Source organism: Orbicella franksi, chromosome 3 (genome assembly GCF_964199315.1).
Source record: "Orbicella franksi chromosome 3, jaOrbFran1.1, whole genome shotgun sequence".
Classification (NCBI taxonomy): Eukaryota; Metazoa; Cnidaria; class Anthozoa; order Scleractinia; family Merulinidae; genus Orbicella; species Orbicella franksi.
The window spans coordinates 32,260,589-32,276,227 of record NC_138147.1 but is presented as its reverse complement, the minus strand read 5'-3'; the positions used below and the strand labels follow the sequence as shown (position 1 = coordinate 32,276,227).

The window sequence follows — 15,639 nt, the reverse complement described above, 5'->3', positions numbered from 1 at the left end:
TGGAACGTCAGTTTTAAAACCGACATCCCACCAACAAAAGCTATTTTTATAATCTTCCCACGCGGTCCAATGCTAATGATATGTAATGCTCTAATCCGACAGTTTTCATCAGAAGTGAGTTCTCCTTTTGTATTTTTGACTGTGATTCACACTTCACCGCCTAAAAACAAACATGATGCTACCAGTGTGTGGGCTGAAGAGGTCACTAAATACAACTTCAAGGCCTGCGTCCGGGAATTGAAAAACTTTGATGGCGCGCACAGTGGCGTAAAAGTGGTAAGTAAATTTAATTGCGATGGCAGTGAACAAATATCGGGTAACGCTCTTTCCCCAAAAGAACTGTACCGCGCAAAATTGTTTACCTCTATGTTTTTCAGACGCAATATCTTTTCCAAATATGAGTCGCAAAATTCAGTGTAATCATAGCTCAACCGGTACCATACATTTTGCAGGGGAAAAAACTTGGAGAAAAGTTTAACTCAGAGAAAGCTCCGCCGAATTCAGCAATAAAACTTAGCTTGCATCGGATGTCTGTGACAAATCCGCGAGTGCGAAGTATTAAACTTGATGTACGGCTTTTAATTTTAAGATAGCCTAACTTAATCATCTATTGTTTGTCTGTATTTCAGGACATACTGGCTCTGGCAAACATTCCGAGCAGATGGTCAATTCCTGATGGCCGCAAACTTGAATTCAGCAACGACTATTTTCCATCTGGAGACACTGGTTACAGCTTTTGCAGGGTGAGTGTTGCGAGTGTATATATCTGAGCGATTTCGCAAAAGCATGCCCTTTAGGCTTTTGCCTGGGCTCTGTAAAAACCGTTAAAGGCAGGGGGAGGGGATTATGTTTTTTACTGTCGACTTCACATAGCTAGACTTGAGTTTTCAATGCCGAATAACGTGGACATTGACAGTGTGGCTGGGCACTTTGCTCAGCTGTTAAATATTTCTTGAGGGTTCTGTGTTGACATGGTACCCTACTGGAGGGGCACATACAGGGGCGTGGTTAAGGCACATGTGGCCGCTGGGACTGTTTTTGAGCTCTCAGCGGTCAGGTTTTTGCTGATACAGTTAGATATATACCCGAGTTTCCAAGCGAAAATTCAACAATTGCTGGTAACTTAGCTAAAGGATGATAAAAGCGAAAAGTGCATCTAGCGAATTCTAAACACTATTCACGTGAAATTACAAAAGATCATAAGACATTTTGTCAATTCCATGATCCATTCTTGAAGCTATCCTGTCTTGCTTGTGATAATCACAAAAACTGGGCAAAAGTGTTGAGATACAAATGCGATTTTTGAGTACATTGGATACATTTACGTCATTTCCTCGAAGATTTCTACTCTAAAGACGTCCTTTTTTTCTTGGGAAATAAATGTAGCAGCAAATAAAGGCTCTTTTAGAGTGGGGTTGCTCTCCAACCTGTGACACGGAGGACCAGTGTGTTGTTTTGTGTTATTCATATCCTGCAAGTCACCAATCCTACATCAAATTAGTAAAGAAAAACCTGTCGAGAACATCACAAGTTTCTCCCTACTCACACACCTTTATTGGTCACCAGGACACCAAAGTTTCTCTCCACCACAGCAAGACAAAGCAACAGAGGAATTCCTTGTCACCTTGGCATCGTTTAAGTTGTTAAGTATTGATGTCTTTGAGCCCTGTTGAATAATCTCCTTCCCAGATCTCAATCTGTATGGCCGTGGGAGATCTAGGCAAAAGACTACCCGTTGAACATTCAAAGCTGATCTTTTCCCATCCTCAACAGGATTTTACATTTGCTAAACAGTTTTACGAAGTACCGGTTGTAATCACCACAGCAAGGCACGTAAAGGGAAGCGTTGATGCTGACGACAATGCTATCACTGAATGGGTGCATGTAAGAAAAATAATTGAAACCGCTCCTGAATTACTTTGCTTCTTATTTCCGTATTGTCACTTATCATTCTAACACTTCGTATTTCTAGCAAGTATCAACCAGCGGCTTGGATATTTGTGTAAGGGACATTCAACGCTACGATGCATTCCACGACCCCATCACTGTTAACTTCTTGGCGATAGGAAGTAAGTAGGCCACACAAACAAATTGATAAGTACGATATGCACGCACTGCGGACCTATCACTTCTTACAACGCGCCGGATTGCATATCGTTGATCAGTTCCGAGGACGCAAACAAGACAAACAAGGCAAGTTAAGTTTTTTGGTGTTACTGATGTCTCTTTGCTTATAGGGCTACAGGTTATGCTATACTTAAATTTTTGCAAATTTTGACCATTAGAGTGATTTCTATGATGAAAGCGCATGTAGGCGTTCTTTGAATTCTGGATTGATCTCGACTTGGACTACATTAGAATAGAAAGAAACTACTTCGACTTCTTTTAAATGAGGAAATCAGTCAAGTAAGGTATCAAACACGGAAGACTGTGTTTGACCACAATTCCGAAACACGACGAAAAAACGACGCATAGCGGAGTATTCGTGACGTATTCCAAGGTGTTTGCAGGTGTGGTCAATCAAGACTAAAACTAAGAAGAAAACGGAGAAATAAAATAATTAAAATCTATGCTAATTAAGATCAGATATCCAAACACCGTCACGGTCATGACTTTCTGTCCTTAAACTTGATGAATTATTAATGAGTTTCAGAAGTTGGTTTCTTTTTTTCCCACAGGTTTGGACCCCTGCCAAGATTACTCTTGTTCCTACTATGCAGTCTGCTCTGCCAGCACTCCGACAACTCCGACCTGCGTCTGTCAGCCTTGTCATAATCATCAGGTTCAACCTATTTGTGACGTGTTTGGAGTCACCTACCAATGTCGTTGTGAATATAAACTTGCGGTTTGCAAGGCGCAGAAATCTATTCCAACAAGACACCTCGGCGGATGCAAACGTAAGTTTCACTGCAATGCATGTATCACTTGGTTATTTTGTCTACGAATCTCTTTGTCTTTCTAGATAAAGCACAGCATATTATTTTCTCATTTTAAACGTCTACTGCTGAATTCAGTAGAAGGCGCCGTGTCCTCATGATTAGTGTGCTAGTCTTCGGACAGCGCGGTCCGGGTTCGAGCCTGACCAGGGTCATTACGTTGCGTTCTTGGGCAAGACACTTTAGTCTCACACTGCCTCTCTATACCCAGGTGTACAAATGGGTACCGGCCAACTTAATCCTGGGGTAACCCTGCGATGGACTAGCATCCCATCCAGGATTGAGTAGAAGTACTCCTAGTCGCTTCGTGCTACGGAAACCGGGATAAGCTCCGGCCTGAAAGGCCACTTGGCTCGTATGCAGGCTTTACCTTTGCCTATGCAAGTGAATGTTTGATGCATTCAAAACCCTTGTAGAGTCTCTCCCAATAAAACTCTAGTTCCCTTGTCCCTCATACGCACAAGGGATTTACAATTAAGTCCGTTTTGTTCTTTCTTAGCATTTGTTTTTGAACGCGGTCGCGTTATTCTCCGTTTGAACACAACCGATGTGCAATGTAAAACAGTTTCCTTCAAGAAAGCAGCGTTCGAAAGCGGCCGAGGAAGTGTTTACGTACAGACCTCCATCAATTTCTTTAACTACAGCGGCGACTTCATCCATGACGCTGCGGTGACCTGGGTCGAGAACGTGAATATCAACACTTTTGAGGTGTGCGCGCTTAAAGCAGGAAGGGCAGAACGCTTGACACCTGATGGCGGACTCACGTTTGTGGACTTCGTGGCCTTCCAAGAATGTCCTGTTGGAGCGATCGCCGGCCGACTTCAAATGCCATCTAATTGGTGGGACGGAACAACTTGTAAAACAGTTGCATTTGAAAAGGTTGGTCATAATATTTCGTCATTTATGCGAGGAAAATAAGCCGCGGCTTCCATAAGACACGAGCAGGACCTTTTATAGGAGCGCGGCTCACAAAAGACGCGAATTGTTAGTGTAAGTGGTTCATGGCGTTTTGGCGACTAATGCGATGCTTTTGTGTTGTTGTCATAGCAATCGTGGAATTGCGCGAGTGGTCGCACAAGCACGGGAAAAACTTGCGCTTGCGAAGTGTGAGTTCGCTTCTTATAAGCCGCAAACAAGCCCCGATATCATTTATAAGAGTGGTTTCGCGTCTTATATAAGCTGCGACTTATTTAGCCGAGCTCAAAACCCTCATCTTATCTTAGAATGAACTGGTCAAAATGTACCGTTTTTACGGTAAGTTTGCGTGTTATGTATGCCGCGGTTTAATTTCCTCGTATAAATGGCCCTAATGCATCGCTGACTTTAATACTCTTTCAGCGAAGTAATTGAAAACGGTTTGCTTTTTGTCATCTAATCAGAATTAAAAGCCAAAACTAATCGTAACTCGCTCGCACGCGTTTTCCTGCCCTTTGCGTCGGCTGTATTTTCTTAGAGCCACTGAATTGCCAATGTCAGCTGTGATTGGCCAGAGTGATTAATTTGAGTTTGGTTTCGCGACACTCCACTTAAAACCACTCCAATCATTTTCAGTTACTATCGCAAAAAGTAGAACTGGTTTGAATGGAGCTTACATAAATAAACAAGAAAACTCGTACAATAAAACAAACAAACAGGAGAGATTTTCATCATAATGACGTGCCAGGGCTGCTTTATTTAAATCCCCAACAAGACTCCTAAAGTACACCAGGCAAGCACAAAAAAAAATCCACTAGTTGTTAAAACGACCCTACTAATAACAGAGAGCCCAGTCTAGTGACATTCTGTTTTTTTAACCGACCCCAAACTCCACTCTTCCTTCCCTCTGACTTGTCCTCTCTCGTATGATAGACGTTAACAGATAAATATATCACTGACAGATAATTAATTGCTGTATACAATTTAAATGTCAGATTGGTTTTGTGATTTCAACAGCCATTCAGCGATGTCCCATACATCCTGTTGACCGCTGAACACAAAGTACTGGGTCAAAAACATGACGCGGCCACTGTCTGGGTCGAGAATGCTGAAATAAGCGGTTTTACTGCCTGTTCAAGGGAAATGCAAAACTTTGATGGACTTCATGAGAATATCACACTGGTGAGTCTACAGAAATTATGCTGCCATACATAAGGCATCTCTATCTGTCATTAGCCTCATCTGTTCACTACTCGCAGCGGCAAGAGAAAATATCTTTGGAAAATTGTTTTCAAAACACGAAAGGCTGGATTATAGAATACGGGGCCACTCATTTACATCTCATTGAATTTGAATGGTTCCTTTTGTTTCTATACGCTTCGTTCTTGGAAGGGTTGAGGGATATGTTATTAAGTGGTCTGATATTGTGAAATCGTTCCTACATCAGGAATTTTCGAGCAGATTTGGTCGAGTGTAACTGTGACTTAGAGAACTAGCTAGTAGCCTGTACACATCCACCCCTATCCCTGAGAAGAAATCGGGGAGCGGAAGGGGCGGCACAGGCTAGCCGGCTAACTAGTCAAACAACTTGCACGGCAACCGAGGACTTCTGTCCATCATTATTGTTTTTTTTATCGTTATTTACCGACCTTTAATATTTTGAGCTCAACAAACCTAGCTTTGTTAAAATTTCTCGTTATCCTCTTTTATTCATGTTTAATGGTTTTTCGACAGAACTGGATCGCGTTTAATTCTCTTCCATCAGAACTCTCTGCCAAACAGAAATTCGTCGACTTTCCAAACAGTGATCTGCCCAAAGCCGGATATCACAACGCATACTGCGAGGTAAATCTCTTCAAACTCTTGTTAGTTTAGCGCGTTACTTCGTCAGAAATTGCGCGCGAGTGCTAGCGGAATAATGATTACTTGTCAAAGAATCCTCGGCAATATTCTGTTCGATTTCTAGGACGTCAAGTTTGCCAAGACCTACTCATCCACGCCCACGGTCATAGTGTCAGCGTATCACAGCTCGGGAATAGGATATATGCAGAACATGAAGCCGGAATACAACAGCATTGCACCATGGGTAGAGGTAGTAAAATTTTACCAAATAGGCTTTGACTCTTGATATCACCTACAGAGGTGGCGCCTAATTGATCGCCAGAATAAACACTGGAAAAACCTTCGAAAAATCGCTGGAAATCCGTCCGGTAATTTTTGGTAATTCAACTGAATAGGCTCAAGGTACGAGTTTGTAACCCGGATGGGCAACACTTAAGATGGCTGCGGCAGATCGACTCGAACCCAGTCGCTATTACGATTGTTTCAAAAAAAAGGTGTTCTGGATCGAGTGGCATGGAGCGCGCGGGGAGTTTTGCCCCGCGTGCCTTAATCCATCCCAGTATCCAATCTTCTCTCCGCGAAACACTTAAGGTGGCCGAACACAGTTTCGCGCGCGCTTTTGCTGATGCGATTCAGCGCGCGCACAAGGATTGCAAAAAGCAAACGTGCTGTCAATAGAGCGATCATTTTATTTACTCAACACCCGCAGTATCTGTGCTATTTTTCTCTATAATTGAACGCCGCGTATTGATGGCTTTAGTCTTTTATTACAAAGATATGTTAGAAAAGGTAGCGATGCAAAGAACCCAGCAATTCTCAGCTTTTTCTTTCTTACCGAAAGAACCCAGTTAAATGCAGCGCATGCGTAGTAAGTCAAAAAATTGCCCATGAATGAAAATTGCACTCTCGGAAATACGCCTATTTCTCGAGAACCACTCATTAGAATTTCACGAAATTTGGCACGAAAATACGTTAGGAAATAAGTAACTGGAGCATTGAAAATAACTGAACTTTAACAAAGGAAATTCTAGATATTCCAGTGAACCTTCAACAACGGATAATTAAAGATCTCTCTGTTAAACTATTAGCAAAATGGTGTTAACTTGTGAGAATCGTTACAAGCTTGTTGCGTGCAAATTATAACGAAAATCTAATGCCTAGATTTTCTGCAAATAAACAAAACCGATTTTAAAGGCCTGTTTTTATTTATTCATGTTGCCATGGCAACGGCACATACGTCAGCTTAACCACCAAAAGACCAAAGTTTGTGTTGGTAACTAGCTTGCTGCCATTTTTGACGACCGAGGGATGAAGGGTTTTAGAGAAAAAGGTATCAAAAACTGTGTTCAGCCACCTTAAATAGCAACTGGGTACCAGTCTCGGGCTGCGGTAAAACGTTAGGTTCTCTTTCCGCCCTCTCTCTGGTCCGGCCGAAAGAGCGGCTGGTAATCGAGTCTGGGAAAATTGCGTCCAATTCAAAAATTGCAGATTGGTTTCAAATACAAACTGGTAATTATTTGCGTAGATTTTAAACATTTTGGCAAGGCGTAATCTGTGTAAAATGTAACCCGAAGTGCAGAGGCCTTACTTAAAGACTGACTCGATTTCCCCGTATGCATGTATCAAAATGACCTACACGTAGAAAGTAACGGGGGTGATTGGACTGCCGGCCTACACTGCTGGCCTGGCCAAAGCAAAATAACTTTTCGGTGTCTGTTATATAACTGATATATGTTTCGTATTTCCTTTTACTTCGTACAGCATATCAACACCACAGACTGCCGAGTGTGCATTAAAGAAATTCACAAACCAAACGGATACGATCCAGTTAAAGTAGCCACGATGATGATTGGAGAATAAAGTTGAAAAGCATGAGAATTAGTTAAAACTGAATAAAATTGTTATCAGAAAAATATTCAAGTGTCTTCATGTTTTCTCCGTGGGGTCTTTCCTTTACACTAAATGAATGAACTTGCAGAGTTTTTTTTAAAGTACAACTAACCCCCAATTTTTTTTTTCCTCTAATGGAATCTACTAGTTTGCCCTATTACTTCAGCGAAAAAATTATCTCAATTGATAAAGTCCCCTGCGATTCTACAGGCGTTTAAAGTTGTAATTTCTTGCCCCACGACCGAGCATAGCGGCATCTGGGTCGGGCTTCTTGTGACGTCATAGAAGGACATTGCTCAGAACACTCAAGAGACGTTTGACTGGGTTTCGAGCGCTGTGAAAACATATTTGGGGTACAATGGAACCCCGCCTTATGACCACCCCGTTAATAAGGCCAGCTCGTTATTACGGCCACTTTATTCTGGCCCGAAGAAAAGTTCATTCAGTCATCTTGTTATTTCAAGAACCCCTTTAATATGGCCACCCCGTTAATACGGCGAGAGTTTTGTGGCCCGTTGGTGACCGGATTTACGCGGTTATACTGTATTGGTGCTTGATATTTTATCAAAAATGGGCAAGACTGTTAAGTGAAGGAACTGTACCATCCAGCAATACAACTCGGAGTCTAGCTACGATCAGCACGGCTACGATGTATATATATATTTTTTTCAAAACAGAATCCTAGCCCAAAACATTTAATACTCGCTTGCAGTCCCCAATTAATTATGAGTACGGTGGAGCCCCGCCTTAGGGTCACCCCATTAATAGAAACAATACGGCCAGATTTTTGTGGTTCGTTGGTGACCGAATTAACGGATTCCACTGCACCACAAAAAATAAGCGATCTCGATATCCGGTACTGAAATCTCATGAAAATATGTCGCAAAGACATAGCAGGTTGTAATAATTCAAACTTCTTGATTTAATCAATCCTCATGCATAACAAAGTCAGATGCTCAAATCTCCCCCAACCCCGTTGTTTGCATGAAACTCTTCACAAATCTCTGGCACACTGATTGTTTTCACTTGGGTGTTCTTTTCTACTCTAGGAATTCGTTCAAAACATTTGCACTTTCAAAGGGGGAGTTGCGGACGGCCTTACGGGCAAAATTAGCTGCAATCAGTGTCATTAGTCGGTGGAACAACTCCCCCCCCCCCCCCCCCATCTTTTTTTGCAACGTTGAAGAGAAGAAAACATCGTTACAATTTCTCAACAACGTTGAAAGACGGGAGTGGGAGAGCCAACGCTCGGAGCTCCTTGTATACACAATGTGTCAGTGATTGTAGTCAGTCTCTGTACTTAACGAAGTGCTGTTGCATAACAAGAACGTTTTCCCCACCAATGTTGACAATTACTGGTTTAACTTTGGGATGTTTGGGTATGACTTGCTTGCTGTGACCTCGCCGAGAAATAAGTTCAGGTCCATTTACCGGTGTTTTTTTTAGGCTTTTACAGTCCCTAAAGAAGCCCAACAAACTGTTTACGATTATAGGTTGAGTAAAGCGCGATGAAACTTTGTTGACCAGGTTTTAACGTTCAACCTGTGTTGTTGTCACGGGTAACTGGCTCCGTCTCCAGTGTCAACTTGTCAGCCTTTGACGTGATTGGCAGCAAAGCGCGAGAAATTGCAGGCGACAATATTGTTACCATTCGAAACGAGGAAAGTTTTCCGTGGCAACACCGTATTTTAAGTCCAAAACTTCTCACCACAGCTCTGCCGCGCCTTACTCAACTAATAATCGTAGTATAACCGTTGAAAATAACGCGATCATAAAAAGTGAAAGAATTGGGAAAATGAAAACATTGCTAAGAATATTTCCTTAATTTCTCTCAACTTTAGCCTCAGGTTTTTCCTGGATATTTTCACTGCTCAAACATATTTTCCAAAATTCAAAATGCATAAATCGATGGTTCTTTGACACAATATTTCACATAAGGTCAAAGCAACCATATCAGTGATCAAAAACAAAATTCCAATGCTTTGGCAACAAGATTTCTTATTCATGCATTTCCTTGTGTAGGGTTCCAATTGGGTCTAACTCTAATACAAGAATTCATTCCTGCCTCAAGTTAGCCTGTTCCAGGTCCTCAGTAGTTGGGGACAAGCAAAAAAAAGAGGGCGGTTGAGAGAAAAAACAAGGGGCACTGAGGTGAGGAATACATGTAGTCTTAGTCCTCCCTCATTTCTGCTCTCGCTCACCCTCTTTTCTACCAACTACCAAGAGCCTGGAACAGGCTAGCACCGAGTCTGCCTGTTAAGCCTCTTGCATTTTCTATTGCAAAAGTATACCAAGAACACCAAGATTTTATTTGATTATAAGCAAATACATGTTATTAATTTAATAATCAATAAATTAACCACATTTCATTTGTTCACTATTAACATTTATAGATGGAAAATCTGACCCCATAACTAACCTTGCAAAATTGACCTTAGAGAAGAAACAAAAAGCAAGGCCAGTTAATTTTAAGTCACTTGGAATGACAGAATCATTTTAGACTCACTTTTTTTGCTGTTATAAAGTTCACAGTTTAGGCTGGTAAAAGCTTACTTTTCCACCTAAACAACCCATTGACAAAAGTGAATGCGTCGGCGAAAACCTGCAAGTCACCACGGCATGTTTATGACTGATGAGTGTTTTCAAGTCACACAGTTCTGAGGGTGCACTATGAACACAAGTTCCCAGTTCATCGCACTCTGAACTGAAGCCAAGGATTCTAGCAGAGTTACCAAAAGGCGAACAAATGATTCTTCCGTCACTGCTGAAGCAGTGTTCCTTTATGTAACCTTTGGCAACATTGGGTTCTTGAATGCTGTGAGTCAGGCGTCGTGGAAGCTTAGAACTACTTTCTACATCTGAAAAAAAAATAGTATATCAAGGTTGTTGATGTGAATCAGCTCTATGAAACCTTCTCCAGGAGTGTTAAACAACTTCTCATAAGTACAGACAGTAACATGCAACAACTCTGGTGTTTAAATTTCTGAGTCAGGTCTTCTCAGACCTACAGTCATGTATGGCCTGAAAATTCTATTGCTCCAGAAAATACCTTCCCCCTACCATGGTTTTTTGTTCGTCTGACCCTTCCACTCCCCGCCCCCCAACCCCCACCCCATACCCCTCCAACCCATCCCACAGGAAATTCCAGTTTTGGTTCATACTTTTGAGACTCCCCTCCCCCTTTGAATTTCCAATAACCCTCCTTGGGGAGGGTGTGGGGGGGGGGTGGATATTTTTTGGGACCACACATTCAGGCAGGATGTGCATTATTTTACTTCAGCAGAATAAAGGTAATTTAGGTATGAATATTTTATATTACAATCATGTACTTACCATCCAGGCTTGTATCAGCTATATCCTGAATATCATGGAGCACAGTCCACTCGTTACGTGATTTCTTGCATGTGTAACGTGCAAGCGTACACCAGCCATGCGGGTGAACCTCTAGTGATGAAATACACCAAGGGCTGCATTCTTCAGGGAAATCTTGAATTATCTCCAAGGAGTTACGTTCCTTACTTGGCCACAGATGGCTGGCAAAGCTAACAAGGGAAGATTCCGAGGCACCCCAAAATGGGTACTCCTCTCCTTCTACGTCAAACTGTAAATAGTCAAGGTTTAAATTATGGACCACGAGTAATTTGCCGGGAATAGCAGATATGACCATTTTGGAACCATCTGGGCACATTTTCATGCGGATCAAATTCGAAAATTGCAGAACAATCTTTTCACGGGGCCCCTCTTCATTGGAGTACCTATTGATGTCCCAGGTCCTTACAGTATCATCAAAAGCTGACGTCACAAGGAGCCCAGAGGGCCTATGGTATTCAATGCTTTTCACCCAGTTTGAGTGTCCTTCTAAACTTAACACCTTACTTTTAAGGTTCCTGGAGTCCCATAGAGCTATGGTAGTGTCATCAGAGCATGTTACAAAGCTCCTGGTGTCCAAAAAGCGTACACAGTTAACGCAATCTCCATGGGCTGCTTGTATCATCTTTATCAACTTTTGGCTTAGTGGATCAAACACAAGTAAGCTATGTCTTTCACAAGCGGCAACGAGAAGATCACCAGAGGGCGAAAACTCCAAATTAAAAATTGCTCCGTGTCCTCCCTTGTCTAGAGTAGCTTCAGGATCCCACATATTCTTCAGCGAGAGATGTTTGTAATATTTTGATGAAACAACATCGCTTCGCTCAGCCATGTACAGTCCGTGGATCTCGCGGTGTCTCAGGTACGACAACGAACTCCATGTTTTAGAGGTTTTATGGCTCCCCTTGTTGTTGACAGCTGCGTCTGGCTTTGACTCTCCCATGCCAGAAAATAAGGATTTCGTAGAAATTCAAGATGTCAACAGTGAAATTTATCCTAAACTCGATTGAACCACAACAACATGATGAAGCTCACTGCGCATTGCAGACGTGGTGGTCTGGGGCGACTAAAAGAGATCTGCTCCAGTTTCTTTTCCCCTTGACACTGAAGCGAGGGTACTTGCGGGGGGGGGGGGGGGGGGCTCCCTAAAGGATATGGTTTTTAGAGCGGTTTCGGTCGGAAAAAAGGTATGCATTTTAACCAATTGGTTTGAAGTAGGTTATGTTTTTCACTCCGGCTTGGGCACTGAAATGTTGTTCACAGCTGAAATATTTGTTTCTGCAACATACTACGATTATCAGTTGAGTAAGGCGGGACGAAAGTTTGGTCACCAAGTTTTAACGTAAAATCGTGTTGTTGTCACGGGCAACTTACCTCGTTTCCGTTGGTAACAAGTTGGTCGCCTGTCGCGTCGCCTACAATTTCACGCGCTTTGCTGTCAATTGACGTCAAAGGCCGACAAGTTGCCAATGGATACAGAGCCAGTTGCTCGAGACAACAACATGATTTTTACGTTAAAACTTGGTGACCAAACTTTCGTCCACCTTACTCAACTGATAATCGTAGTAAGCAAATTATTTTTTGTAGCCCTTCTCTTCCTTCTCAAATGTTGACGCAAACGGAAGCCATTATTAGAGTTGTGTACAAATTTTGACGGTCTGATAGGGTACTGTTTTTTTTTTTTTGCTGAGGTCTGAAACATGGTATGGAAAATCCCAGATTTTGGTCTGAAATAGAGTACAGGTTTCAAGGGTGGACCACACACCCTCACAAAAAACTTGGCGAGTACCCCTCAGGGGGTCAGATAGTTCAGTTCAGTATTTCAAAACCGGAAAATTCTTGAAAAAAAAAAAAAAAAATTCTGACTTGGTTGCAAGACTTACATGGGAAAAGAAGATGAATCATATTGCTGTACAGATGAATAAGTTTATTATGTTGTTAGTCTTGTTAGATTTGCTCGAGCCTCAAACTCTCAGTGAAAATGGAAAAGACATTATTTTGTAATAATTATCTTGAACTAGCATATTTTTTTAGAAACTGCACAATAAAAATTCCTGAAAACAAGAAGGAAAAATATGGCTTTGATTTCATCTACTTTGTTTAGCCTCCAGGCCGCAATCTTCCCACCTCACAGACAAGATTGCGTGATGAGCTCAAAGAGTATCTTCGTAAGAGGCTATGTTAAGATCAGAGAGGGAAGTCAACCTTAGTATCATGACAGTTCATACAAGAGTTGCACAGAAAATCTTTTAGGAGGAATGTGTCTTTATAATCCCATAGGTTTCAAATAAATGTGAATTTTGCAGTAAGGTATTCTCTAACCATTGGCTCTGAGTTTTTGATGCAAAAATAAGTATTCACAGTTTGACTTTTTTCTTTCTTTTCAGTCATCTGATTTGCCAAGTATGGGTTTGGTAGGAATTCAAAAATGTTGTTCAAAGAGCCTTTTAGTGGAATGAACTTGGTACAGTAACATGTGTAGCAAGTTCTCATTCTTGAAAGTAAATATTCACTGCGTAAGTCACTCCACTTCAACTTGCACTCTGCTATTACCAGGAGCCTGATTACGTGAGCACCACACCTTCTCCAAGGGCTAACTGAACAGTTGCAACTGACAATCTACAGGTGCAAATGCTAGTAGCCTTACAATAGTATTGTCAGATCTCCTCAATCTTGTGTACTGATTGGAAGTGAATAATTTCTAAGAAATAAATGATTATTCAAACCGTATTACTTTACAAAATCAAATAAATAACCCAATACATTATTCATTGCCAAAATTTAAGTCATTTTAATGCGAAAATTTCTACAGAACTTTTCTTAAAGAATTATTACTATTTACAATAATCATATAAAGTTGTGTCAAATAAAGTATGGAGGTTTTCTGACAGTTATTCCATATTCACTGAGCGCTGGAGTCAAGTCCTCCATGGTGAGTGTGTAACGCTTGTCCTGCAAATACATTCACCAAAAATAGGCATCAGCAAAAATGCTAAATCAATGTCAAATAAAGTGAAACAAGTTTACAGTCTTAACTCAAGTTCTACATATACCAAGAAAGGATCAGCTTGGATTTTAATTCTGCAACCTGATTTTTATATTATGCTTTATATGTACCTTTTCATAAATAATGTACAAGTATGTCCCATGAATAGCTCTGGATTTGAACACACTTAGCCTGAAATGTCAGTCATTTTCTGCCTTCAGCCCGAAACCACGTGGTTAAGCCGAAGGCGAGAGACAACTCATATTTCAGGCTAGATGACCCTTGAGTATACAAACCTTGCCAGATTTCCTTGAGCTTTGGCCTGAACCTCTCATTTTACAATGCTGCAGAGCATCATTAGCAATGTCAGATACAAATTTTTGGGCAGCAAGAGAAATCATCCTCACCCTATAGAAAGGGAAAAGTCAACATTGTCACTCACTGAAAAGCACACAAAAGAAATAATAATACAGAAAAACAAAAAGAAGACAAACAGAGAGATATTAGCATTTTAACTACGTTTATCCCTACAGACAGTATTTGAAACTAACCAATACAGTTCTTAAAATATTGTTATATGCAAAGAAAACTTACACTCGTGGGTCTGTTGAGTCAAATCCTGAACGATTTAAATAAAATGCTGTGACGGCATCTGGTATCTGACAAGGTAAGAAAAAGGCTTTCACTAAATGTGTTTCTCTGAAAAAGCTGCTATTTATGGCATGTTTGTGTTCAATGGTAAGATGCTGACAGCATTTTAAAATCCTCTACAAAAGAAGTACTTATCACTAGCTTGAGACGAGTGTTGCTATAAAATGCTATTTGCGTATGAGCTAGACAGGCTTTTATCTTTTTATACAGGCTATCCATGCTTCAAGTCTATATCATTTTTTATGCACATTCAAGGAAAAGAACTTTAGCTTTGTATATAGTTTGTGTCAATAATTCTCTGCCTGTTTACACATTCACAAGTTTCCTTTACCCCAGGGAAGAGAATTTTGATACTTCTAACAATCCTATTGTCCCCTTGCCAGGGAAGGGGGCTTAAAATTGATACGTGGATCGAAGGATGTGATACATACATGTAGTAAATCCAAACTTGTACACAAGATTCATATACAGAACAGCAGATGCATAATTCTTCAGAATAGACTGTACATCTGTCATGTAAAAGGCCACTTTTTCTTCATATCCCCATTCTTAATTATGCATACAATTTTCTTTTTCTAATGCTAACATAAGCACGTAACCAGCAGTCCTGATTCAGTAAAATGACGCTCCCAAAATGTTATACATACATACATGTGTCTGGAAATCTTTAGAAATTCCTTATTTAAAGTGAAAAAAGTATAAGCTTACTAAATTTACGTAGTATTACCAGCTAAAGAAATAGCTGCAAGTGAACAAGAGAATACAAACGATCAAAATATCAAAATAAATCAATCACCGTTGGCGTGTAATCTTCGAGCTGCGTTAAAAACTCCGCCAGAGAAGCCCCGGCGTTTCTGACTTTAGTATCGACATGAGATGTAGTTGCTGTGCTTGTGCTAGAAGATACAGACTGACTTGTTGATGGCTGGGTGTTTGAAGCGGCGCTGGTATTCGTTTTACTTTGAACAGAATTAGGGACTGCAGCTTGTGCATTGTCCGCCATCTTTGCTGCATCCTCTGAGCATGCGCCTCAGTGCCAACGCTGGTCAT

General features: G+C 41.1%; 2 protein-coding genes across 2 annotated transcripts; both read right to left on the bottom strand.

Moving 5' to 3' along the window:
* Nucleotides 1–9,871: 9,871 nt before the first annotated feature.
* LOC145482085 (DDB1- and CUL4-associated factor 10-like) lies at nt 9,872–12,231 on the bottom strand. The gene is made up of 2 exons (XM_081460679.1): nt 10,917–12,231; nt 9,872–10,441 (listed from the first exon to the last, which is right to left on the bottom strand). The coding sequence occupies exons 1-2, from the start codon at nt 11,893–11,895 to the stop codon at nt 10,110–10,112; spliced, it is 1,311 nt and encodes a 436-aa protein (XP_081316805.1). The 5' UTR covers nt 11,896–12,231; the 3' UTR covers nt 9,872–10,109.
* Nucleotides 12,232–13,716: 1,485 nt separating this feature from the next.
* On the bottom strand, nt 13,717–15,630 carry LOC145482098 (transcription initiation factor TFIID subunit 10-like). The gene is made up of 4 exons (XM_081460695.1): nt 15,386–15,630; nt 14,533–14,597; nt 14,235–14,346; nt 13,717–13,904 (listed from the first exon to the last, which is right to left on the bottom strand). Exons 1-4 carry the CDS (start codon nt 15,590–15,592, stop codon nt 13,815–13,817), a joined length of 474 nt encoding a protein of 157 aa, XP_081316821.1. The 5' UTR covers nt 15,593–15,630; the 3' UTR covers nt 13,717–13,814.
* Between the last annotated feature and the right edge of the window lie 9 nt (nt 15,631–15,639).

What these genes read in the sequence shown, in the direction of transcription:
- LOC145482098 (XM_081460695.1), bottom strand. Translation starts at nt 15,592, where the DNA reads ATGGCGGACAATGCACAAGCTGCAGTCCCTAATTCTGTTCAAAGTAAA. An exon ending in TCGAAGATTACACGCCAACG is followed by an intron (nt 14,598 to 15,385) that starts GTGATTGATTTA and finishes TTACCTTGTCAG; the next exon opens with ATACCAGATGCCGTCACAGC. An exon ending in GACTCAACAGACCCACGAGT is followed by an intron (nt 14,347 to 14,532) that starts GTAAGTTTTCTT and finishes CCCTTTCTATAG; the next exon opens with GGTGAGGATGATTTCTCTTG.
- LOC145482085 (XM_081460679.1), bottom strand. Translation starts at nt 11,895, where the DNA reads ATGGGAGAGTCAAAGCCAGACGCAGCTGTCAACAACAAGGGGAGCCAT. An exon ending in AGCTGATACAAGCCTGGATG is followed by an intron (nt 10,442 to 10,916) that starts GTAAGTACATGA and finishes TTTTTTTTTCAG; the next exon opens with ATGTAGAAAGTAGTTCTAAG.